The sequence below is a fragment of the Haplochromis burtoni genome, unplaced genomic scaffold, assembly GCF_018398535.1.
Source record: "Haplochromis burtoni strain Fernald_Lab_line unplaced genomic scaffold, NCSU_Asbu1 Contig_304, whole genome shotgun sequence".
Classification (NCBI taxonomy): domain Eukaryota; kingdom Metazoa; phylum Chordata; class Actinopteri; order Cichliformes; family Cichlidae; genus Haplochromis; species Haplochromis burtoni.
Window position 1 is genome coordinate 421,734 of NW_024582665.1, and position 26,168 is coordinate 447,901.

At 40.0% G+C, this 26,168-nt stretch overlaps 1 protein-coding gene across 3 annotated transcripts; it reads left to right on the forward strand.

Annotated features, from left to right (window-relative positions):
- Positions 1-20,762: 20,762 nt before the first annotated feature.
- Positions 20,763-25,890, forward strand: fezf2 (FEZ family zinc finger 2). Of its 3 annotated transcripts, none has more exons than XM_005941310.3 (5): positions 20,763-21,283; positions 21,566-22,414; positions 22,657-22,791; positions 22,874-23,006; positions 24,687-25,890. In XM_005941310.3, the coding sequence occupies exons 2-5, from the start codon at positions 21,662-21,664 to the stop codon at positions 24,935-24,937; spliced, it is 1,272 nt and encodes a 423-aa protein (XP_005941372.1). In that variant the 5' UTR covers positions 20,763-21,283; positions 21,566-21,661; the 3' UTR covers positions 24,938-25,890. The 3 variants fall into 3 exon arrangements, with proteins under 3 accessions (XP_005941372.1, XP_042084046.1, XP_005941370.1); XM_042228112.1 differs by having other exon boundaries at positions 20,763-20,926; positions 21,160-22,414; XM_005941308.3 differs by having other exon boundaries at positions 20,763-22,414.
- Positions 25,891-26,168: the final 278 nt, after the last annotated feature.

Sequence of the window (26,168 nt, forward strand, 5' to 3'; positions counted from 1 at the left end):
CAACAGACGTTCCATTAAGCTGATTACAGTTTTGCATTGTTAAATATAGTGAGTAACTGTATAAAAGAAATATTAAAAAGTTCAATATTACGGTAAAATACTTGCATCTGTGGTTGCCAGAATTTCACCGTGAAAATATAGTGATAATGCAGAATACATAACGGTATACTTTGTTGAGAAATATAAACACAGTGAACTTTGGTTTTTGCACAATAATTACATTGAAATAAAAAAAACTAATATAATGTAAACCTGTTAAAATACAATTTTAATAAGCTTGTTTACCGTCTCCTATTGACAAAGCAAAGAAGAGCTGTATAATACAAAACATATTTTTTTATTCAAAAGTTCATATTTACAGTAAATTACTGGCAGCTGTTGTAGCCAGAATGTCGTCTAAAAAATTAAGCTCCAACAAATGAGGCAATAATATCATCATAGGGCCAACTGGCATAAAATTTACATTCTATGACTTTTTGTTATAATTTACTAAAAACATTAATAAAAACCAGTAGAGACAATGATTAAATTAAACAGTTAATATTAAATAATCAAATTAATGACTAAAAAAGGTGTCACGGTCCTGGGTCTGTGACCCAGTGTTTTGAGTTTCTTGTGTCTGAGTTTTTGCATTATGATCTTAGTTCTCTTTGTTGCCCCAGTTTGTTCTTTAGTCTAGTGTCTTAGTTTGGCTTTCTTGTATTCTCTTTAGTTTTCTGAGTATTTAGTTAGCCGCTCTCTGTGTCTCCCTGTTATTGTTCTATGTTTCTTAGTTGCTCTGTCTCCCCTATTCAAGTCTGCATCTATGTTACATTTCCTGTTTTACTTTGAAGGTCTGTGTCCTATGTGAATGTATTGAGTTTCGCTTCCCTTGGGTCTTGTTATGTCCAATTTCTCCCAGCTGTGCTCCCCTTCTGTGTCTCATTCCCCTCGTTATTTCCCAGTATATTTAAGCCCTGTGTTTCTCTGTGTCAGTGTCGTGAGCTCCCTCATGCTGTGTGTGAGTATTCCTGTGTTTCCTGGTGCGCGTTATATGTAGTTTTTTTCCAGTTTAGTTTTCTATAACTTGTGATCTGTTTTTCCAGCAATAAAGCTGTGCTTTTTTTTTTTAGTTTATCCCCCGTGTCACTGTGAGTTTGCATTTGGATCCAATTCCTGCCTGCCACACAGCCGAATCATGACAAAAGGCACTGATGTAATTACATCAAACTTAATACAACCAAAAAGAAATGAGTACAAAATAAACATTCAAATAAAATTTAAAACACTTGATATTTGCAGTGGATGACAAAGTTTCTTTTTGTCCAGACTTGATAGTAGAGGGCTTTCAGAACAGTCTCTGATGGTGTCTGAGGAACTGGAACAGGTTTTGGATCCAATGTGTTTGAGGACTTGCATGTTGTTTTTCAGATGCTCGGTGTAGACTAGTCCTTGCAGTCTGAAAGGAAATACAAAGCACAATAAAGCAAACTGCCCACTTCAAAAGCAAATATACAATCTTACACTTAATAGAGCTGACACAATTAATCGTATAATGATTTACAATTGTGATGCATTGCAATGCCGACATAAAGCTTTCTTAATCCATTCAGAAGAAACTAATCGATTATTAAATACAGTCAGGATCAAAAGTTTAAGACCACTTGAAAAATGGCAAAAAATTCTCTTTTGCATGGTTGGATCTTAACAAGGTTCCAACAACATGCAACAAGCAGAAATGGGAGGTAGACACCATTTAACTTACATTTAACAAACTTAAACTGGGACAGGCTGTTTTACAGCTGATCTAAAGTTTAGGACCACATGCCTTTAAAAGGCCAAATCTGTGCAAATATGTGGATTCATTGTCATTTTCTGTCAGGTAGTCACACTGTCATGATGTTCTGATGGCAAAAGCAAAAAAACTTTCCTTTTTGAACGTGGTCGAACTGCATAAGCACGGTCTCTCACAGTGTGAGAATTTGGAATTTCTTAAATGATCCTGGGGGTTATGGAACAAAAAAGTCAAGTGGAAGACCCAAAAAAATCCTCAACCCAAATTAAGGCCATTAGTGGTGCCGACTGCAGCAAACGGCATCTGAGACTGAAGGGCTTCAAAAACAAATTCGCTGATGAGAAACAAAATATAAACTTGATGATCCTGATGGTTTCCAACATTACTGGCAGGACTAGCAGATCCCACCTTAGATGCTGTCTACGCGCCAGTGGAGAGAGCGCCATAATGGTCTGGTGCTTTTTCTTTCAGTGGAACAATGGAGCTTCAGGATATGCAGAGGCGTCAAACGGCTGCTGGCTATGTCCAAATGATACAGAGAGCATCCCTCATGACTGAGGGCCCTCGTCTGTGTGGTAACGACTGGGTTTTTCAACAGGACAACGCTACAGTACACAATGCTGCAGGACAAAAGACTTCTTCCAGGAGAATAATATCACTCTGTTGGACCATCCTGCGTCTTTTCCTGATCTAAATCCAACTGAGAAAGGACCACAGTTCCCGACAGTAGACGCCATTCGTGTGGCCAGCTTCACCACTTGGAGAAATGTTCCCACTCATCTCATGGAAACACTTGCATGAAGTGATCAACAATAACAGCGAACTATCACTACTGAGTTCAAGCTTGGAACTTTGATTTCTGTTTTGGGGGTTTACCCATGTTTTTTGGAGGTGTGGTCCTAAAATGTTGATCAGCTGTAAAACAGCCTGTTTCAGTTTAAGCTTTTTTAATAAATTACATGCTCAAAAATGTTTTTCTGCACTCAGATTTCTTCTCTTTGCCTGTTGAAGCTCTACTTGGAACCTTGTTAATATGATGTTTTTGCCATTTTTTAAATAGTCTTAAACTTTTGATCAGGACTGTACAACCTAAAACTAACAGCAATTTGTTTTCTTCAGCCACATACATCACGGTGGACCAACAAGGCAGTCTGTGTTCAGACAGGTTTTGAGCAATAACAAAAGTAGCTTACAGGGAGTGCAGAATTATTAGGCAAGTTGTATTTTTGAGGAATAATGTTATTATTGAACAACAACCATGTTCTCAATGAACCCAAAAAACTCATTAATATCAAAGCTGAATGTTTTTGGAAGTAGTTTTTAGTTTGTTTTTAGTTTTAGCTATTTTAGGGGGATATCTGTGTGTGCAGGTGACTATTACTGTGCATAATTATTAGGCAACTTAACAAAAAACAAATATATACCCATTTCAATTATTTATTTTTACCAGTGAAACCAATATAACATCTCCACATTCACAAATATACATTTCTGACATTCAAAAACAAAACAAAAACAAATCAGCGACCAATATAGCCACCTTTCTTTGCAAGGACACTCAAAAGCCTGCCATCCATGGATTCTGTCAGTGTTTTGATCTGTTCACCATCAACATTGCGTGCAGCAGCAACCACAGCCTCCCAGACACTGTTCAGAGAGGTGTACTGTTTTCCCTCCTTGTAAATCTCACATTTGATGATGGACCACAGGTTCTCAATGGGGTTCAGATCAGGTGAACAAGGAGGCCATGTCATTAGTTTTTCTTCTTTTATACCCTTTCTTGCCAGCCACGCTGTGGAGTACTTGGATGCGTGTGATGGAGCATTGTCCTGCATGAAAATCATGTTTTTCTTGAAGGATGCAGACTTCTTCCTGTACCACTGCTTGAAGAAGGTGTCTTCCAGAAACTGGCAGTAGGACTGGGAGTTGAGCTTGACTCCATCCTCAACCCGAAAAGGCCCCACAAGCTCATCTTTGATGATACCAGCCCAAACCAGTACTCCACCTCCACCTTGCTGGCGTCTGAGTCGGACTGGAGCTCTCTGCCCTTTACCAATCCAGCCACGGGCCCATCCATCTGGCCCATCAAGACTCACTCTCATTTCATCAGTCCATAAAACCTTAGAAAAACCAGTCTTGAGATATTTCTTGGCCCAGTCTTGACGTTTCAGCTTGTGTGTCTTGTTCAGTGGTGGTCGTCTTTCAGCCTTTCTTACCTTGGCCATGTCTCTGAGTATTGCACACCTTGTGCTTTTGGGCACTCCAGTGATGTTGCAGCTCTGAAATATGGCCAAACTGGTGGCAAGTGGCATCTTGGCAGCTGCACGCTTGACTTTTCTCAGTTCATGGGCAGTTATTTTGCGCCTTGGTTTTTCCACACGCTTCTTGCGACCCTGTTGACTATTTTGAATGAAACGCTTGATTGTTCGATGATCACGCTTCAGAAGCTTTGCAATTTTGAGACTGCTGCATCCCTCTGCAAGATATCTCACTATTTTTGACTTTTCTGAGCCTGTCAAGTCCTTCTTTTGACCCGATTTTGCCAAAGGAAAGGACGTTGCCTAATAATTATGCACACCTGATATAGGGTGTTGATGTCATTAGACCACACCCCTTCTCATTACAGAGATGCACATCACCTAATATGCTTAATTGGTAGTAGGCTTTCGAGCCTATACAGCTTGGAGTAAGACAACATGTATGAAGAGGATGATGTGGACAAAATACTCATTTGCCTAATAATTCTGCACTCCCTGTATATGTAACCTGCTTTATTTGTTGATGAAAACAAACAAACTGAAATGAATTTAGGGTGATGCATTGGGATATTGAATTGTATTGTTGACATGAAAATTGCAATTGAATTGAAACGCAAGTAGGGCTGGGTACCAAAACACGATACCCAATATATATATAACACGATATAGTACTGACTGAAAACATTCACAAGGCAGTGGCGTGTCTAGAAAATTTTTGTTGGGGGGGGCCAGGTAGGGGCACAGATTTGGAGAAGGGTGGCAGATGTAATTGGCAGATAATGTTTAAAAAAAAATTCTACCAACCGTTAACCATAATTCAATAACCCTATAAACATAATAACCGAATGCGCTTTTAACTCTTATTAGAATGAGATTTTAACCACTACGGTGCAAAGTTTTTAGATACTGCATTGATAAAGAACAAGAGATACAATCAGTGCTCTGTCAGTGTTTACTCAGCATTCAAGGACATCAATATTTGCATAGTATTTTTACTGACATATAGTGCACATGTGTTTTGGGCAAAAACATTTTTGAATATTGAAATACGAACATTTTTAACATACAATTGGCAAATTAGCCAATGCAAAACTTTATCTGCCTGTTAAAAAAAGAAGATAATCTTCTCACAAACTGGTGTTTGATTTTGAAACAGGAAAAAAGTGGGGAAACAAATGAAAAAACTAACATTTGAATAAAACCTGAAAGCAAGTTAATACTTTCTCTGCTGCCTTAGGGTAAACTTTGGTAATACTGATGTATAAAGAACAACACTGGCTGATGATGAAATACAGTCAGCTGGCATGGTGACACTGCCAGTATTAACCCTCTCAGGCTCAAATTAAACTTTTTGCTGCTAATGCACAACCAAGTCCTGCAGTGGTACTTCTGAGTAAAACAAACTCATAAAATATGTATGTAGAGTAATCAGGTTGTTGGTTTTTAACTGTTGCAAATCGGCAACGCCTGCCTTGAGAGGGTTAACCTGCAGGGCTGGACTGGGACAAAAAAAATCGGCCCGGGCATTTTGACTTGAGACTGGGGCTGTGTCCCAATTAAGAGACTGCACTACGCTTACTACGTACGGTGCGTACTATAAGTACGAGAAGTGCGGAAGTGAGAGGCTTGTGAAATGGGACGGTATACGCTTCGTCGCGCTGTTCAGGTTGCCTAGCAACCATGATACGAACCGCGAGACACGTTACATACAGCTTTGTTTGACAGAAATGAAGGAGAAAAATGTTTTGTTGGTCATTCATTTTCGTCATGACATCACTTTAGTTGAGTATCTGAGGCTGAGACCACGGGACTGTAAACATGATTGTTGGGCTTCATTTCTGTACTGAACAGTCATTTAAGATTAGTTAGTAAGTAACAATTAGTTAATGTTGTTCATGAGACTAAAGTCAACTCACTGTGGCAATGTAAATATAATATGGCCAATTTTATAGTATTGTCAGATTATTATGATATATATATATACACATACAAACACATATACATATATCACTGACTTTCAGCTTGTTGTGTTTGTGGATATATGACTGACTTTAATTATTACACATTCGCACATAAATAAGTGACGTCATATTCAGCACTTTTAGCAGTTCACTCTTCGGCCGCTCCATCTTATTAGGGAAATTCCACATACATAAATGTAAATTTCAAAACTGAACCCCATCATTTAATTTGTTTTTGATTGAAATTGAATATTACTTGAACTCTCTTAAATTAACTTCCAATAAAAAAGGTTTGTCATTGATTGACATTCATTCAGAAATTTAAGGAATGAGCTGTCACAACTTTCAAGTACAAAGTTGTTATGAAGTCTGTCACATTCCCCCCTTTTTTCTTTTTTTATCCTTTATTTATTTATCCTTCTTATTTCATTGTACTGTATATTGTTACTCTTATTTGCCTTGTATGTCTACTGTACAAACTGAACTGGAATGACTGACTGTTCGCTTTATAAGTTCAATAAAGTTTGGAGGAAAAAAAAACTACCTCTTCAGCCGCTCCCTTCTGCCGTATTTTGCGGCGAAATTATCCACACCCACCGCCGCGCTATGAATTGTGGGATATATGGGACCACGAAGCGTGCACCGGACCACGCTTGATATTTGGGGAAATCGACGGCGCATTTGGAGTATGCATTTGAAGCACACTTCGAATTGGGACAGCCGTCGTCGCGTGGCGGTGACATAACCGCACTTAAAATGCGTACTTCAAGCTTGCAGTCTCTTAATTGGGACACAGCCTGGGCCTGATTTGCCCCAGCTGTGTTTCCCTCCTGTTACCTATTCCCTGATTGCTCCCTCTTTGTATGCCCTGTGTTTCTCTGTGTCCGTGTCGTGATCTACCCTTATCTTGTTGTGTGTTTTGTTTGCGTAAGTTTACCTTGGAATCTTAGTTTTGTTACCCTTTTGAGTTCAGCATTAAAGCTCTATTTGAGTTCACATTACGTTTCCGTGAATCTGCATTTTGGGTCCTTCATATCACCACTCCTGCCTGCACGCAGCCGTCACATAACAGTATCGTTTCATGCATCGGTTAAAACACTCGACTCCAGCTACATGACGCGCAGCTGGAAAAACTTCCCGCAAGTCGAGCTGCCCGAGATTCACAGAATTTACAGAAAATGTTACATGTTTGTGATTTTTGTATCGTTATTGGGATGATAGAATTCTTATATCGGGATATGAGATTTTGGTCATATCGCACAGCCCCATTTCATGTCTAATACTTACATTGAAATTGAAGGTTGTTGGTTCAGTGCAGGGTGCTGCTGGCACTCCCTTGCTGAGCTGAGTCAGTCTGGACGTTAGAAGTGGCGCTATCTTCTTCGTTGGCTTGGCGGACTACACGCCGCCAAGGAGTATTGGTGCCCTCTGCTGTTGCAGTACCTCACAGTCAGACAGCTATCTCTCTGTGACAGTAATCCGGTCGTTCAGTCTGACGTCACTAGCCGTGTCTGGGCCTAAACTCCGCTGCAGGTCCATATATCAAACAATCACTATGGCATTACTGAGAGTTGAAAAACTGTCTAAAGTCTTTCATCTTTAATAAAATGATCAGCGTTCTGCTCTACCAGGTGTAACAACTGAGTTTAACATCCAGGCATCCATGAAAACGGAATTTATGACATTTAATGGAGTTAGAAGTTAACAGGGAGTTAGCTCGCTAGCTTCAATCTAAATACAATATAGCATGTCCTGACTGCGGGGTTTTGGAAACAAATTAAAACGTACAGCTTTCTTATCACTTCCAACATAAATGAAGACAGAAAACTAAACAGCAGAGACGTATGTAGGGTTACTGAAGTTTGGCTAGCTGGTATATAATGACGTGCTACGTGACCGCTAGCGACACAGCTATGTTAGCATAATATAAACAAGCTAACTTTTTTTCCACTCGATAAAAGTTAACGTGAGTGTTCTCGGTGGTCAGGAACAAATGTAATCGCATGGCAGGATGCTGTAAAAGGACCAAACTTCAGCCAGGAGAACAACTGAGATAATCCATCCACAATACGAGGTTAGTCATTCATATACTGCTGCATGGGCTGGGCTGTAGTTACATCCTAAGGTTTTAAAAACTGAGCTTAAATAAATGATTAGCGGTAATAAAAGCCGAGGCAGGTCAACAGTGATCACTGACTGTTTTAGGAGCTTTTTGAGATTAAATAGAAGAAAACACAAAGCATTAAACATGTTAACAACACAAAAGCCATATTAAATGCAGACTATTTTAGGCCCGGAAGTAGGATTCGTCACGCCATCACTTAATAATCGGATAGTACCCTCCTCGGCTAAGTTTTTTTTTCTTTTCTTTTAATATAGAGGTAACGGTTTAGACATGTGATGCAATGTCTCCAAAACGTGCATATAAATGAGAATTTTTAAAGAAACTGATTGTTACAGCTTTTATAATACATTCTTTGACTGCTCTTGACCTTGCAAGGTACACCAATTATTTTATTAACATCATTTCATTATTTTTTTTTTTGGTATTTCATTTTTATCAATTAATTTTAATTTCAGCAGGTGGTATCACACTCAAACAGATTGAACAGTGGTACAGCCATGATTTAAATCTCCTGTTCCACCACATCCCAAAGGTGCCCTTGGTTTGGGATCTGGTGAATGTGGTGGTTGATGCAGTTCAGTGAAGTCATTGTGATGTTTGAGAACCCAGTTTAACATGATCACAGTTTCGTGATTATGGTGCATCATCCTTCTGGAAGTAGTCATCCGAAGATGGGTACACAGTGGTCATAAATGGATAGACATGAATGGTGGAAGTTCGAGGAGAGGAGTAAGCAATTAACTAATAAGAAAATTATGTTTAATGATCAAACCAAGTTAACTGATGAATCCCTGAGATTCTAAATTTGAATGTAATTTTTTTGCAATGATAAGGAAGATTAAAACACAATCACTTGTGACTCATGATGTGCATTAAAGGATTAAAAAACACTGTAAAAGCACACAGACGGTGTTATTTATAGGGTAATTGGTTCTACAATAGAAAATGGCCTTTTGCCATTAATTATGCCACAAAATATTTTTTTCATTGTAAATAGCCATCTTATATACTTGGTGAGACTGTAGAACTTATTTTTTGGTAATTGCTCATATTTACTGTTAAGATATACTGTTTTATCAAACAGTCTGAGCTCTTTAATATAAAAAAAAATTCACCGTAATTTTCACAATAATTCTAACAATGTTTTACCCAAACCAATTAAAAGCACGGTATGTTTTGAGTAATTAACATACAGTTGTAAACTGTAAATTCAAATGAAAAAAGCAGCAAAGATTGTCATTCATACATAATTATTATGTAAATTGAAGGATGACTAATTGTAGATAATGTTACCGATTTTTCCTGTTGTTTTCGAAGAAAATGTGCCATATTACTGTAAATTATTATATTTTCAACATATTTGCAGGGTTAAAATAAAATCACCATTTGTCAATATAGAGAAATTTAATATAGAGATTACAATCATTTACTCTCTTTGATTTAATGGTAATTTATCGTTGCAATTTTACAGTTATTTAGGGTAATTTTTACGTACATTTCTTACAGTGTAGCTTTTACTGTCATTTTTAAGCAACACTATTTTTGAAAATCTGCATGCAGCTTTAAAACGTATTTGAGGCTCACAGTGACTGTGACACAGCAAAATACTAATAGAGGAAATCATTAAAATCTGCACCACAATTCTGGAGTATTTGGTATTTTAAATTTTCATTTGCATTCATTTAACTTTGTACTGCAGTGGTTATTGGTACTTTGAAACATTTGTGTAAATGAAATTAAAAGAGTCCATCCATCCATTCACTTCCGCTTATCCTTTCCAGGTTCGCGGGGGGCGCTGGAGCCTATCCCAGCTGTCATAGGGCGAGAGGCGGGGTACATCCTGGACATGTCGCCAGTCTGTCGCAGGGCCAACACACAGGGACAGACAACCATTCGCACTCACATTCACTCCTTCATTCACACCTATGGGCAATTTGGATGAATCAATTAACCTATCCCCACAAGCTGCATGTCTTTGGACGGTAGAAGGAAGCTGGAGTACACAGTAAAAAACAGTGTCAATTTTACACTTAGAGAGTTGATTTTAACTCTGTTTCAGATAACACTTGGTTCCACTCAAAATTAGAGTAAAATTTACTCTATGGCCAGTGTTAACTTTTTAGTGTTAATTCTACTCAGTTTAGTGTCAAAAATAACAACAAAATGTGCAAAAATATTTAACACTGCGGGTTATTCACACTGTTTAGAGTAATATGATTTCACTTTATAGAGTTCTTTTTTTAGTCCAAATTCACTCTGTGTAAAAATATTTCATTTTCATTATTTTTTCATATTTATCATATGATGCTATATTTGTAAATGGCTGTGATCTATCCTATATTATGAAAATAACTACAAACATACAGGTTACAGTAACAGCATTTATTATGCATCTCATTTCAGTGTAATTTAACGTAACAAACTCTTACAAATGACATTAGCATACGGTACTATGATGCTCACCAGAGAAAGCAATATGGGACCACAAAGAGAGCGTTGTCATTCACTTCATATGACAATTGTATGTCAAAAGGCCTAGGATAATGCAGGCTGTCAACATGAAAGACAACTAAATCTTGCTTTGTCCTACTTTGTTGATGTTTATATCTAATGCAAAAAAGCAAACTGGCAATATTTGAAACATCTGTATCTCATCGAGCTGAAGCGAAAAATAGCAACTACTTTTAATGCACTCGATCGGTGTGTTTTTAACATCATCTGCCATGGCTCCTATTCACCACAATTTAGAATAGAATAGAATAGAATAGAATCAATTCAACTTCATTGTCATTGCACATGTCAAGTACAAGGCAACGAAATGCAGACACTGTGTTGTTGGAAGCTCAGCTTTGTCATGATGCATGTTAACTGTTTGTCTAATAGTAGATAGCTGTTTGTCGACACAATTCAATTCAATTTTGTTTATATAGCACCAAATCACAACAGCAGGCGCCTCAAGGCGCTTCATATTGTACAGTAGATCGTACAATAATACATACAGAGAAAAACCCAACAATCATATGATGTGGGGTTATGAAGCTTCTTGTGCTTTGACTATGGGTGTAGCACAAAACTAAATTGCTGGCATCGACTCCTTTAGTTCCTTTCATTGTCTCAGAAAAAAGTCAACTGGTTTGTCTCTCAGCACTGTGTGCTTGGTTGGAAGATACTGTCTGACATGTGATGGTTTCATACAGTGATTACTGAGAACATCAACACATATTACACACTGCAACCCGGGCTCATCCTCGCTCCCCCTCCAAAGGAACCCAAAGTTGATGTAACTCATTGTTTTGCATTGTTTGCTGCTGTCAGGTGCCATAGAAGTTTCACTGCTACTGCTAAAGTCGCTGCTAGCACTTGTGCTGAGTTCGCTTTAGTTGGCTTCAGTTTCTGCTGTGCTGGTCAAAATATTCACTGTGCTTCTCATTCTGATTCTTCCTGTTTGGAGCCAGGATTGCGTCGCTTTTTAACCATCATTTTCATTTCTCTGCTTGCCATCAGTCATCATCAGTTTGTCAACCCTTCTAGGTAACAGTTGGCTGGCATGGAAAGCTTGTAGTCTATTGACTATAGCTGAGAGGTGGGGTATCATGTCAGACCCAGGATTGTCACGGTCCTGGGTTTTGTACCCAGTGTTTTTGGTTTTGGTTGATTTAACAGTCTGAGGTTGAGTCTTGTCTCTCTCTCCATGTTTTTTCGCCTGTCCCCCAGTCATGTCTCTGTGGGTTTCTCTTGCTCCCTGTTGCCTGTATTTAGTCAGTCTGCGTCTCAGTCTGTGTTTCGCTTACTTCCTGTTATACTTCTATACTTGTGTGCAGCGTGTTCAGTTTTGTTAGATTACGTTCAGCTGTGTTCCCACCTGTGGATCGTTGCTTAATTTGCCCTCGTGTGTGTTTATGTGTCATCTCCCCTCTGTTTGTTGTTGTGATCTCCCTCAGTGCTGTGTATTGCCTCCCACTTGCCTCACACTGCTGTTTGACATGGATGTGGTTACCAGTGGAGTGTCATATAATATAATGTAAGAAAAAGTGATCCCACTCCAGAGCTGAAACATTAATCTTAGTGAAGCAAAAAGAAATGGAAGTATGTGTTTATAGTCTGGTTCTTTTTTTCAGTACATAATGAAATAAAAATATGGCTTAATATTTTAGCTCGTTGTTCTGAGGAGCATTCCCCGCCAGAACAAGACAGCAACACCTGCTCAATACTGTAGCAGCATTGGCTAGTCATGCCCAGAGCCACAGAGTTAAAAGGTATTGCACAATTACTCAAAGGCTGAGTCATTTCATGTCACAACAGGATACCCACCTGATGTACTACATGATTTACTTAAGGAGACTGTACCTGTGTTTAGATGCTGAGTTTAGATCTTGAAACAGAAAGTCTTTCTCTCTAAACAGAATCATCAAACATTTCCCATAAAAGACAGGATAAATAAACTATACTGCTAGCCTTTCCGCTGTTGCTGAGATGTTGTTACAGTTGTCTCACCTACCCACACAGATGAGAGCATTGGTCACTTAGGCCGTCTGATTGCTGAGCACACACATAGATTTACCAGTGTTTTTCCAGAAGGGAGGTTGATTCCAAAACACTTTTGTTTATTTTGAGGAGCATTATCGTCTGCTCACCGAAGCATTTGGTCCACTTGTGTCTTTATGGGCAATGAGGTTTGAAGCTAAGCACCATTTCTTTAAGAAGATGGTAAGACAGACTAGCTGCTTCCATAACATTTTAAAGTCTTTGGCAAAAAAACCCACAAGTGTATGAATGCATAGACTCTCCATGGTTTAAATTTCAAAAAACCTGCTGCTGCTATCTCTTCATTGAAGATGTCAAGAGTACCACGAGAGGTTGTAAATTAAAACGGACAAACATTTCTATCACAGAAATTTCCTGAAGAGTAACATAGTTCAACTGACAAACAAGGCTGGATTTCAGGGCATCAGTTACACTTTCAGCATGCTCCTGGTATATGGCTCTACTGATGGCTTGCCTGACTTTGCAGAAATACTGCAAATCATTGTTTGTTTAGACCAGGGGTCGGCAACCTGTGGCTCTTTAGGCTTTACACTGCGGCTCCGTGGTTTGAGAAAATAAATTGTAAAAGTATTTAGCTGAAGTGTATTTTATTTGTGTTAGTTTTTTTTAACTTGTACTTCTAAATTGGAAGATTATCATGATCTTGAAATATAAAAATAAAAAGATATTTTATTATTTTTCGTCACTCAAAATAAGAGCCACACTCACGGAAGCTGGTATAGCTGCCGAAACGCAGTGCATTTATTGAGACAGCAACCACAGGTAGGCCAAGTATGGAGAAATGTAAGAAAAGAAAAATATCTGAAGAAAATAGAACATTTAATGATCCCTGGGCAGATTTATTTGCGTTTACTTCTGACGAGAGCGGCCTACCAGCATGCCTAATTTGTGGATTGTCGATCTTTGGATCCACATACGTATTTGAGCAGCTATTTCCCACCATGAACTATGTTAAAAACAAACACCGCTCACGCCTCACAGATGACAGCTTACAGTCCTGCGTAAAGATGAAAGTGACTTCGTACAGCCCCGGTCTGCAGACGCTGTGTGCAGAGTTTCAGGAGCAAAAGTCCTATTGTAATCATATCACGGCAGACCCGATGGTGTTTGCATGAACATGGTTTTCAGCTTCTCTTTATTGACCACTTTTCACACACGGTTGCTGTACGCATGCAGCTGGCTTTAGCTTTCCAGCACAGAGCCTGACACATAACACAACAGCAGAGAGGGCACAGACTTTAAGGTGGCGAGGCGTGATACTCATAATTGACACTCAGGTGCGTCCACCTCTTCTGCAGAGGCACTGCAGGCCAATAAGGATGACGGCTCAGTTTTTGTTTGCTACATGGAGAATTTAAGTTCAGCTTTTTAATTCATTTAAAAGAGACCTTCAACTGGATGTCTTTCTTTTTTGTAATTTTTTAAGATTTCAAAATGTGTTCATTACATAAATAAAATTTCATTTTCTTTGTAGCACTTCATGGATTTAATAAGCAACACTTAGTTGTTTATACAAAGCATAAAGGTAAAAAAACAATATATACAGTGTTATGTTCATTTTAGATGTCAAAAAGTATTTGCGGCTCCCAGAGTTTTCTTTTCGGTGGAAACCGGGTCTTAAAGGTTGCTGGCCCCTGGTTTAGACAGTTTATTGTTTGCCAGACGGAATCCCCAACAATGCAGAGGAACTTTTAGCAGCTGCACAAATGACCAATTCTTCACATTCATTTCAACAGATGAGGTTAAGGACGAAGGCACAATCGAACCATTTGAAACAGAACCTTTTATTACTGTCACGCTGACACCTGTGAACAAAGATATTGTTATACTGTGTCCTCTTCTCCATTGCCACTAGATCTCTTTCCAGCATGCAAAGGCTGTGTATCTCAAGCACATGCAAATTCCAGCTTTCCTTATATGGTTGTCACTCTTTGTGCTCAAAAACATGGTTCCTTAGACACATAGTCTCTTGTTTTTATTTGACCGCTAAGTGCACAAAAGATGCTTTAGTGTTGAAATAAAATTATTCTTTTCAGAGCACCAAAGCACTGAGATGAGATGTGAAACTTAACTGCAGTCTAAGAAATGTGAGGAACTACTTGAAGGTTGCCATGATTTTAATTCAATGACACTGTTTAAAATTGTATGCTTTAAAATGCAGGTTACCCAATAGAGGAATGCATTTATAGAGTAGTGATATTAATTTCCCAATAACTCAAATGGTATATTGGGGGGGTCAAGCTTTCTAAATAAGTAAAACAAAAAAACAACAACAAAGAATTCGCATTCTATCTTTTAAATTAAATGGAGGACAGCTGCAGTGATCACTGGGTGGTTTCTATGGTTGCTCTAGTTTAGTGCCATTTCTGTTCAATTCCACCTACTCAGTTCTCCATGCAAATGACTGATTTCCAGCAAGAATACTGGGTTCACTGAACCCTTTTCTCACACACAGCAGCTTGCCTTTAAATAAAGTCCCACTGCCCAAGCAAAGAGATTTTCAGAATTTTCAGACACTAAAAACTATTTTTTTAGTGATGTTAACATACCTGTACACTTTCACACATCTAGACAAACTAACTTCATTTCATCTATTATTAGTTTTGGGAAGTTGTCATTCTAAAACATATTTGAGTATGTAAACTAAGGCACCTGGTGTGTAACTAAGGTTTCATTATCTTATAAAGGGTATGTTAGAACATTCTCCTCTTAAATCTGACAATATGACACTGAAAGTTCCTTTGTACAGAGTGCTGGATTTGAATGCTCCTCTGTTTTGTTTTGTTTTGTTTTGTTTTGTTTTGTTTGTTTGTTTTTATTTTTTGGGGGGGGGGCAGATTGGAATGACAACAGTAATTGGTGGTTGAGGGGGGGTTGCCTGCTATAACTGTGAAATGTCAAAATAAACAGCTCTATGGCACATTGTATGCTGTGTGATTTAAGTAACATTTACATAGTTTTTATAAATTATATTGCTTTCTATAATCAAGTAGACTAAAATGGTAAAAATATATTTAATAGTACAGAATAAGTTTTAAGTCATATTTTAATGGAAACAATATTTCTGTCTATGAATAAAATAAAATGAATGTAATTTGAAACATAAATTATAATCAAAAGACAACTAAATAAAAATGTCTTTAATATTTTTCATAATTGTTAAGTGTAGGGGTAAGTACCTGAAATGATAAAACTAAAATCTTGTTTTTATCATTATTTAACTACCAGAGAAAGCCTCAACTGGCATCGCTCCAAAGAGTCCACCCACCACTTTAATCTCACTCTGATCTTGTTCTTAGGTCTGGCATAGTAACTAAAAATTTAATAATATTCCCTGAAAACCTTTTGTCTGGTAATTTTTAAGCAACATTTAAATTTGCAACAATGGATTATACAGCAGTGGGGAATATGTTTCCGTACAGTAAAAGTCTTTGTGAAAGTTCTGTAACTAAATTAAATGATACAAGTCCTCTACAGTTATCTTCTTCAACGCCATGTGCCAACACAGTGCAGAGCTGGCACCTAAATTCTACTATCACAGATATTAATCATGCATATGACTCTGGATGCTGTGGGTCCTCAGCAAAAGAAAGCCTCAAGTCAAAAGTACATGACTCCCTGTTATAACTTTAAATATTCTAGGAATCCCAAGCCAGGTACAAAGCGGTGCTCTACCTGTATTGTGACTTCGACTGAGAACATTGTCGGGCGGCAGAAAGGAATACTTCAAGGACCTCCTTAATCCCGCATCTTCCAAGGAGGAAGCAGATTCTGGGGACGAGGGGGACCAATCACCTATCTCTGGGGGAGAGGTCACTGAGGCAGCTATTCTGTGGAGTGTTATGGTGGCAGAGCCCCTGGGTGGATGAGGTCCTCCCTGAGTTCTTGAAGGCTCTGAATGTTGTAGGACTGTCTTGGTTGTCACAGCTCAGGTGACAGATTGGGGGCGGTGCCTTGGATTGGTGGTTCCCATCTTTAAGAAGGGAAACCGGAGGGTGTGTTCCAACTAGAGGGGATCACACTCCTCAACCTCCTTGGGAAAGTCTATGTCAGGATGCTGGAATGGAGAGTCCATCAGTTAGTCCAATCTCGGTACAGGGTGAACAATGTGGGGTTTTTTTCCTAGCCGTGGAACACTGGACCAGCTCTTTATCCTCTCAAGGATACTTGAGGGTGCATTTGGAGTTTGAACAATCAGTCTACATGTTTTTTGTGGACTTGGAGAAGTCATTCGACCGTGTCCTTTGGGATGTCCTGTAGGAGGTTCTTCGGGAGTATGGGGTGTAAGGCCCATTGCTATGGGCCGTTTGATCCTTATACAACCGATACAAGAGCTTGGTCCGCATAGCTGGCAATAAATGGGACTCTGATGGACTCTGCCAAGGCTGCCCTTTATCACAGATTCTCCTTTCACTTCGGTGGTCTCAGAATTTCATCTCTGCTTTTTGCAAATGATGAGGTTCTGTTGGCTTCATAAGGAGATGGCCTCCAGCTTGCAGTGGAACAGTTTGCATTGTGAAGCAGTAGGAATGAGAATCAACATCTCCAAGTCTGAGGCTGTGGTCCTCAGCCCGGACAAGTTCCTGACCCAAGTGGAGGGGTTTAAGTATCTCTGGGTCTTGTTCACAAGTGATGGGAGAGGGGAGCGGGAGATCGACAGACAGATTGGTGCTGCATCTGCAGTGATGCGGACGCTGTACCAGTCCATCGTGGTAAAGAGACAGCTAGGTGTAAAAGCGAAGTGTCTGGGTGCCTCCTGGTGTTCTGGACATGTCCTACTGGGAGGAGGCTCAAGGCCGACCCAAGACATGCTGGAGAGATTCTGTCTTTCGGCTGGCCTGGGAACACCTTGATGTCCCCCCTGACAAGCTGGGGGAGACCAGGGAGAGGGAGGTCTGGACTACTTTGCTTAGGCTCCTACCCCTGCGACTCAGCCCCAGATAAGTGGAAGAAGACGGACGGATGGACGGACATGTTCTAATCTATCCATACATCCGTCCATCCAGATTCCGTTCTGATCTCTGTAATAAAATATGAGTTGACAGTACTGAATGCTGCACTGGTATCTGGCAATGCGATAAGTGTTTACTAATATACCATCTACATATACTGTTACACTGTGTGTTGAAAACTGACCTTTATTTTGTAGTTATTTGTTTACATTAAAGTCATAATTACACAATCACAATGATTAATTCAATTCAGTTTTATTAATATAGCACAAAACACAACAACAGTTGCTTCAAGGAGGCTTTATACTGTAAGGTAGAGACCCTAGAATAGTACAGAAAAGACCCCCTATGAGCAAGCACTTGGGGAAGGAAAAACTCCCTTTTAACAGGAAGAAACCTCCAGCTGAACCAGGCTCAGGGAGGGGCGGGGCCATCTGCTGTGGCCGGTTGGGGGTGAATGATGGAAGACAGGATAAAAGACACACTGTTGAAGCAAGTCTGATGTTAATAACTAATAATTATATGTTTATTCCTGAACTTTGTTTAAGATCAATTATGACAGAATATACACTGAAAATGTCAGCACTTGTGTTACTTCAACACTGCAAGTCAGCGTACTAGTAAAGAAATTCATGTGCATATAATTGTACTGAAATCGATCAATCATAAGAGCATCAGTCACTGAAGAATTTGTGCAGCATGATTTATGGTCCTGCAAATGTGTATGTCTGCATTTACATTGAAAAATAATGTGCATAAATATAGATGGTTACAATTACCCCAGGAATTGTGGAGGGATGAAGACAGGAAAAACAGTTAAAAATCCCAACACTGTGATGCTAAGCTTTGCCACATCCAGCCCTTGCATACCTTCCGGCAAGAAGCAAGAGTCCCTTAAATCAATGCCTGAGCTAACTGTGGTTAGAAGTGAATGGGTGAGGCTGGTTACAGCAATAGGATCAGTGTATCAGTGAACCAGAAATAATACCTCAATTTAGAGTATTCTACCTTATGAGTAGCATAGAAACAACAAGCAATAATCCTTCCATGTGAGGTGGACTTGTAAAATTAAACAGAATAATACAAATGTTCCTATCATAGCTTCCCTGTTAACAACCTTAAAAAGCATCCCTACCATATGCCTTACAGCATTAAGTTCCTTGAGGTTGGGACTTTGCACTATATAAATAAAACTGAATTGAATTGAATGTCCTGGGGTAAATATAGCATGAAGTGTGTGGTGACTGAGGTAAATTATTATCTTCTACACCCAATTATCATTTAATTAAGGTTGATGACCTTAATTATCATTGATTAAAAAGAAATACACAAAACACAAAACCTAAATTTAATGAGCTAAATTACAATTTTATCATTGTCTTTTATAAAACTTTCATTAAACAACTGCTACAAAATGAAGCAGCCCTCCCTGAGTATTTAGTGTTCTAAAGAGCTTTACAACACAAAATAGAGACACATTTCAGATAAAAACTTAGTGCAACATTTTATCACACATATTTCAGTATAGCGACTAGATATGTTTTGCAATAAGCACATGGGTTTTTGGCATTCAGACTTTCTATAATGGGTTATAAAAAGTGGTCAACATCAGCCACTAATATCTTATGGAAGCCATTAACATAAAACAAATTCTGTTAAATGTTATTTATATCAGAACAACAATTGCCTCAAGGTGCTTCATATTCTAAGATACAGACCCGACAATAATAAAAATATGTGAGTATTGATGTTGTGACTCTGTTTGAAGGTTTAAAGGCCTCAGTGAAAACACAAAACAGCAGATTCTTTAGAAGATGGCAAATCCAAAATACATTTCAACCTAATGATACAGAATTTTTCTGTACAACATAAATGCTCTCTTAATTCAAAATTAACTGTATCGTCCAGTGTAAAAGTCTTGATTTAAGTGTCCGGATCAGTTTTTACAATTCTTTAAATGAAGGCCTGCTCACACTTACAAACAGAGGACAAATCCTATAAGTTGTGCTTCATTTAGAGATGCAAGATTTGATGACGCTGTAATGAGTCGATGTCAGTTTGATGAATAAAAATAGCTTTCTGTTTTTATGAGAATGAAAGCGTCTGAAATGAAGCCAAAATGATCGAGTATCAGTTCATGCTTGAAAAAAGTGGCACTGGTTTGTTAATGATAAGCAATGGAAATTTGCTAACATTAGTTAAGTATTACTTTAGAATTTGCACTGTTATTATAGTTACCAGAGGCTGTATGCTGCCTGAGGATGTCACCATGGAATTTCGATATATCACACCCATGTGTTTAACGTTCCTGAACAGCGCTTCGTGATGCGACTTCATTACCTAAAACTACTTTTTGACTCAAATGTCAGGAGACTAGAACAAGAATACCAAGTGAAAGAAAATTACATTATAGAGGAAATATATTTGTACGTGTTGCGCAGAATAAATGCAGAATAAATTCTAGCCTAAATAGGTTTTTTTGGCACTCTCAAAGACGCACGCCAGTTACCAAAAGGTGTGTTGTAACTTTTCGAAGAAGTTATATACAAATTATACTCTACTACTTTTCTAAATACCTTGAGGGTATTAAGTGTTACCGGTGATTTCCCATTCATATGACAATCATGTCACATTTTAGGCTCGGAAATAACATTATTATCTTAAACGTTTCACTTTCTTCTTCTTGTGTAAGTTTAAAGGTTCTGCCAAGTTAAATAAATACATTATAGCATCGTCATCATGCGCACTGAGCAAACGCTGTGATAAATAAAAGACTATTCATTTCGCCCATATTGCACACTCTTTTGATCCTCCGCATGTTTTATGAACTCCCCTCTCTCCCACTCAGTTGTTGGGAGTCCCTCAGGTAAATTGGCCTGCAAACACATAAATTCAACACAGCCCTTGTAGCGGATAGATGAGACTCTGCTGCCCATTGTAACTCCCACACAACACCGTGGATTCCAGCAAACTTCTTGTACGCCTCTTTAGAGAAAAGGCCTCTCTTTTCATTTGTCCGTGTATACCCCTGACCAAGCTAAGTCTTTTCTTTTTCCTCTCTCCGTCTTTAATCCGTCCCTCTATTTCAGGAAGAAAAAAACACAAAACCAGTTCACGCAGTGCTTTAGTAGCTAAAAGTAAAAGAGCTTGTGTTCTCCCCACCACCCCCCCACGCAGCGCTGAGCCCTGAATCGCTCTGGAAAATTGCTTCTTTTGAATAGGGGGAAGGAGGAACAACGTTTAATAGGATCCAAAGGGAGTCTGTGCTCTTAAACAGGTGGAAATTGGACGTCCTCGAATTTATACAAATAGTAAGTTTATAAGCCGGTGAGGAAAAAGACGGATCCCATCTCCGAGGATTAGCAGCTCTCTCCGAGAAAAAAAAAAGATTACTGTGTTGTTAACCAAATGAAAGCAGGAGACTCACTCAGCTCCTCCAAAGCGCGATTAATGATGAAAACACAATTGTGCAGCAGTTTTACTGATGGAATGGTTTCATATTTACGTGCCATCCCCTCTATAGATTTGTCTCCCTGTCACCCAGTTAGGTGCTTGGGTGCCCGATTATGTCAAGAGACAGTGATCTGCACTGATGAGGGGCGGGCGCTGCCAAGGTCTGACAGAGAGCAGTCGGCTGGTTTCTCCACTCCCATCTGAACAATAAGAAGGTAAAGTACAACACAGACGTAACTTTGGCTTAACTCGGTGTCCAGGAGCTCCGGCTACAACATTTCTTGCCCTCTGTTTCCTCCTCCTCCTCTTCTTCTTCTCCTTAACGAGCCCTGTAATGTCTGTTAATTTTGTGTGTGCTAGTTAATGAGCATTAATCCATCACCCCTGGATGCTATTGTTGCGAGGCGGGGGCCATTTGAATGCAAATGCGTGACACTGTGACAGCAAGGTGCTTATTAAACTGATGTGTCCGCCTGTCTTTTCTGCTGGGAGCTCAGGGGAGTGAAAAGACGCGGGGCAGCTGGACTATACACGGAGTTGCTCACACCAAGTTCTGTTCGGCTGCAAAGCGAAACTACTACAGCGGCAACAAAATGGCAAGTTCAGCCTCTTTAGACACGGTGGTGTCCTGCGGGAGGACTGCGCCGTCCGCGGCTCCCAAAACGCTGGCTTTCTCCATCGACTGGATCATGTCCAAGAGCTCGGAGCCGAAAGGGAACGCGGAGGAACGTTCAGAGGGGAAAAAACTGCTAGGGCTCTGCTCCCCAATCCCCTGCATGATCCCGCTACAGCCCTTCAGCTACGACCTCCAAGCCAAGGCGCTGATGAGCTATTCGGAGCTGTGGAGAGCCAGTTTTAGGGGAACTTTGTGCGGCTCGCCAGCTGCTCCGTGCAAAGGAAACTGCGGGTTGTGCGGCAAAGCGGATCCGAGCCTGAAGCAGCAGCTGCTGACGTCAGGGAGCAGGGTGGTAAAACCTCAGGTCCTGAACCAGGCCGTGCCCAGCAGTGGCTCGCTCTACTATTTCAATTACCTGGACTCTGCGTACCAGCAGTCGGAGCTGCTGGCCGGCCACTGGCTCTCCAGCCCGCAGGCCCAGGCCTCTCTGTCGGCGCACCACAGACTTTTGCTGCTGGAGAATGCCAAACTGACCGGTGTGGGCACCGACAAGCTGCCCACACCTCAATACCCACACAAGGAACATCTGCCAGGGCAGCTGGACCAGATAGTGAAAGAGAGCCACGGCCTGACAGCTGAGAAAAGCGGCATAAAGACACACAGCAAACTCAGCGGCAGTGGCAGTGCGGACGGAAAACCCAAAAATTTCACCTGCGAAGTGTGTGGAAAGGTACAGTTATAATGCATTTTTGTACATTGTTAATATATTCTATATTTTATATTCTATATTTTATATAAAACATGAACAAATGCGCCAGCATCTACACACCTATATAAACTCAATAATGAACTTTTGAGGCCGATGCTAGTTTTTTTTTCTTCCTTTTTTCTGACGCTTGTTTTAAAAATGCTGGCGTTGTCTTTTTAGAATAATGTTTACTCATATTTCGTATGCCTTTGTGTCTTCTGCAGGTTTTTAATGCGCATTACAATCTTACCAGACACATGCCGGTGCACACGGGGGCCCGGCCCTTCGTATGTAAAGTGTGCGGTAAAGGATTCCGGCAGGCCAGCACGCTGTGCAGACACAAGATCATCCACACGCAGGTGAGACACTGTTTCACTGTGACCTTTCCAGCTTTTTGACTTGACTTTGTTTGAATTATTTTCTCTCATTTTGACCTGTAAGGAAAAGCCTCACAAATGCAACCAGTGTGGAAAAGCGTTCAACAGAAGTTCGACGCTCAACACTCACGTCCGGATCCACGCAGGGTATAAACCATTTGTGTGCGAGTTCTGCGGGAAAGGCTTCCACCAGAAAGGTAAATACTGGGCGCTGGTGTCCTCTTTAATCGGCTGTATTATATTACTGACTGGAAATTGTATCCTGATGTGATGTTTCCTATTTTCAACACTGCGGTGATTCAGTGTTCATGTGCAAACGAACAAAAAGCTTTCTCTTCAGCTCGTGTTATTATTCCACGAATTTATTTCATGCAATCTGCTGCCGTGCAGCCTAGTCATTATTTTGCTGGGTTGAGCAGTCAGCTTTTAGAAATCCACAACTCGGTGGAGAACTTCCTCACTAAGAGGAGACGTGATTGAAATAATTGCTACACTGGCTGATGGATTCTGTGCTTTAATTGTGTTGGATGCTGTTTAACATCTCGCGCACATTGTTTAGAATCGAATAAAATAATAATTTATTGTCATATACAACGAAATTGTGGGTTCTCAACTTGACTACTGACGAAAAATATAAATACGAAAAAATGCCATTTTATTTTATTTTATTGTTTTTGTTAAGCTGGACTTGAGATTTGGAGCATAAATGCACTAATAATTTTATAGCATTATGCACGAAGATTCCGATTATTCTGCCCGCTCAATATTGCGAAAGTTCACAACCGAGCAGAGCTCTTTATGCAGACTCGCTGGAGTTAGTGTGGCGACATCGGCGCTCATCCTCAACATTTGGCATCTGCGCTGCCGAAATAAATAACGTCTGCGGTAAAAGCAGAAAAAGCTTATATTTGAAGTAGTCAAAGGGGAAATAACTGTGGGCTCACCGATGAGCACGAATCGGTGGGTGGAAATGAGACTTGTCACTTTACACGGACTAATTCTACCTTCGAGACTGTCGCATTTCCCCCGGGTCATTAGTCAGACCCCGGCAAAGTTGGAAACCGGCCTCCTTTAGTTGCGGCTGCGCTTGATTTTGACAAAGTTTGACAACTTTTTGACTTCGGCACACAAAAAGCCGATTAATGAAGGCTGTGGGGTGGAGGAGGCTCCAGCTGAACTGCTGGTGGAAAAAGAAAAATCGCAGTTGTAAAACGCGTTCCCTCTCTGCTTTTTTTTTTTTTTTTTTTTAATATGTAGATGTTTCGCAGAAAAAATTACATTCAAATTTTGTTCAAGCGGTTTTATTTTTCAGATTCTCCTGATTAAATTATTTTCTTTGGCCAGATTGGAGTGAAATGTTTAGCTGTGTAATTTCAGGGTAAAAACAATTAACTCAGACCAGGCGGTTTTTTTTTAAATTAATCCAAGTTCCCCTGAAGCTGACTCTCCTCATCAGCGCATCAGCTCTCTGATATTAGAAGCCGTGAAATCTACAATATTTCTGAGGTATTGAGTGCATTTTTATCCCCTTTTTCTATTTGCTAATACTGGTTTTAGGCCGTTTTATACTAGAGGAAGGAAAGCTGGTTATGGTCAGACGACTGGTTTTCACATACACAGATGCACTTTTTTCGTTTGACCTGGAGTTGTTTCTATTGACACTCACACATCAGCGAGACATGAACGTTTGATTTCGTGCTGCGAAAAGGCCACGGGTTAAATAAGCAGATGTTAAAAGGGTGGCAAAAATTCTAATGTCACACCTTTCCCTTTTGAATCCTTTTTTTAACTCCTTCTCAGAAGAATTGTGAAGACAAAGTGAAAAGACTGTGATAAAAATGACATTGTGTTTTAATTCATATACTCTTATTTCGCAGGAAACTACAAGAACCACAAGCTGACGCACAGCGGGGAGAAACAGTACAAGTGCTCCATCTGCAATAAGGCCTTCCACCAGATCTACAACCTGACCTTCCACATGCACACACACAACGACAAGAAGCCCTTCACCTGCGCCACTTGTGGCAAAGGCTTCTGCCGCAACTTCGACCTGAAGAAGCACATCAGGAAGCTGCATGACAATGGCTTCTCGGCGGCTTCAGAAGCCTCCAGAGAGCTGCAGAGCTGAGCCATTGCTCGTTTCCTGCTATGACTTTTTAGCGGGCAGTTTTTAAGGTCTGACAAGGAAGTGAGGGAGTTCAAAAAACTGGACACGAATCTTTGAAAAGAAATGAGGTAATCGGCTCCCGTCAGTGTGTCAGCAGGAATGCTGCAGCGAACAAAAAACAGACAACATCCGCCCAACACTGTCGCGATGTTTTGGGTCCACATAGAATTTCTTTCTGCATTTCCACAGACTGAAAGAGAAACCCCCTGTCTCCACGATGGAACTGTAAATAACGATAATAATAATCATAATAATAATAACGTGAATCATCTGGGGAATGCATCGCCATGTTGTTTATTTCATTGAAAAACTGTTCCTGTGAATAAATAAGTTAAATTATATTGAAACTGAATGTCTGAGCCATGTTTGCATTTTGAAGGTATTTGAAAATAAAACAATTATATGATCAAAGTTTATTCTGAAACACTTTGTAAGGTGCAAATATCACATTTAGACAACACACACGTGCCCGCAAGAAAAAGCCCGTAAATGAAAACAGAGAAGGCCGCGAGACACAAACAAGCAAAGTGTGTGATATTCAAAGACGAAGTAACTAAAACAAACGACATTTGGAAATATAGTGGAAAAACTGCACAACCTGAAAAATAAAAACAGCGAAAAAGTATTTTTTTTTTAAAAAAAAACAAACTAATTTGCTTCTGATCTTTCATTAATTCTATTTGTTACATTTTCCAGCAAATGTAAACTGGGAGACACGCGTGCACAAGCGCAGACGGTACTGGTATTTTGGAGCGCGGGTACTGTATGCTCTGCGGCCACTTTTATTCAACATTTACTGACAGACACGATCTTAATAATACTGCATTTACACTTGACTCTGGCTTAATGGCACAAATGATCAGATATAACACGAGGCTCTTGAAAGCGAATTACATTAAGCAGCTAAACAGCCTCGGGAGAAGGAGCGGTGGGGGTGGGGGCCACGCCGTCATCCGGAGCCGCTCATCAGAACAGGAGATAATGGAGCACTCGGGCCGCAGCTCCTTATCTGGGCCTCCGCGTTAATAGAGCTCAAGTTATTCTCCGCACGGCTTCTGGAACAATATTATCCCTGCACACATTCTGTCAAGAGGCCGATCCGTGCTCCCAAATGGCGCTCATTTCATTAACAGCCAATTAGCGCTCACCCGGGTCGGCCAGGCCCTCAGAAGCTTGGCAGGGCTAATATTAG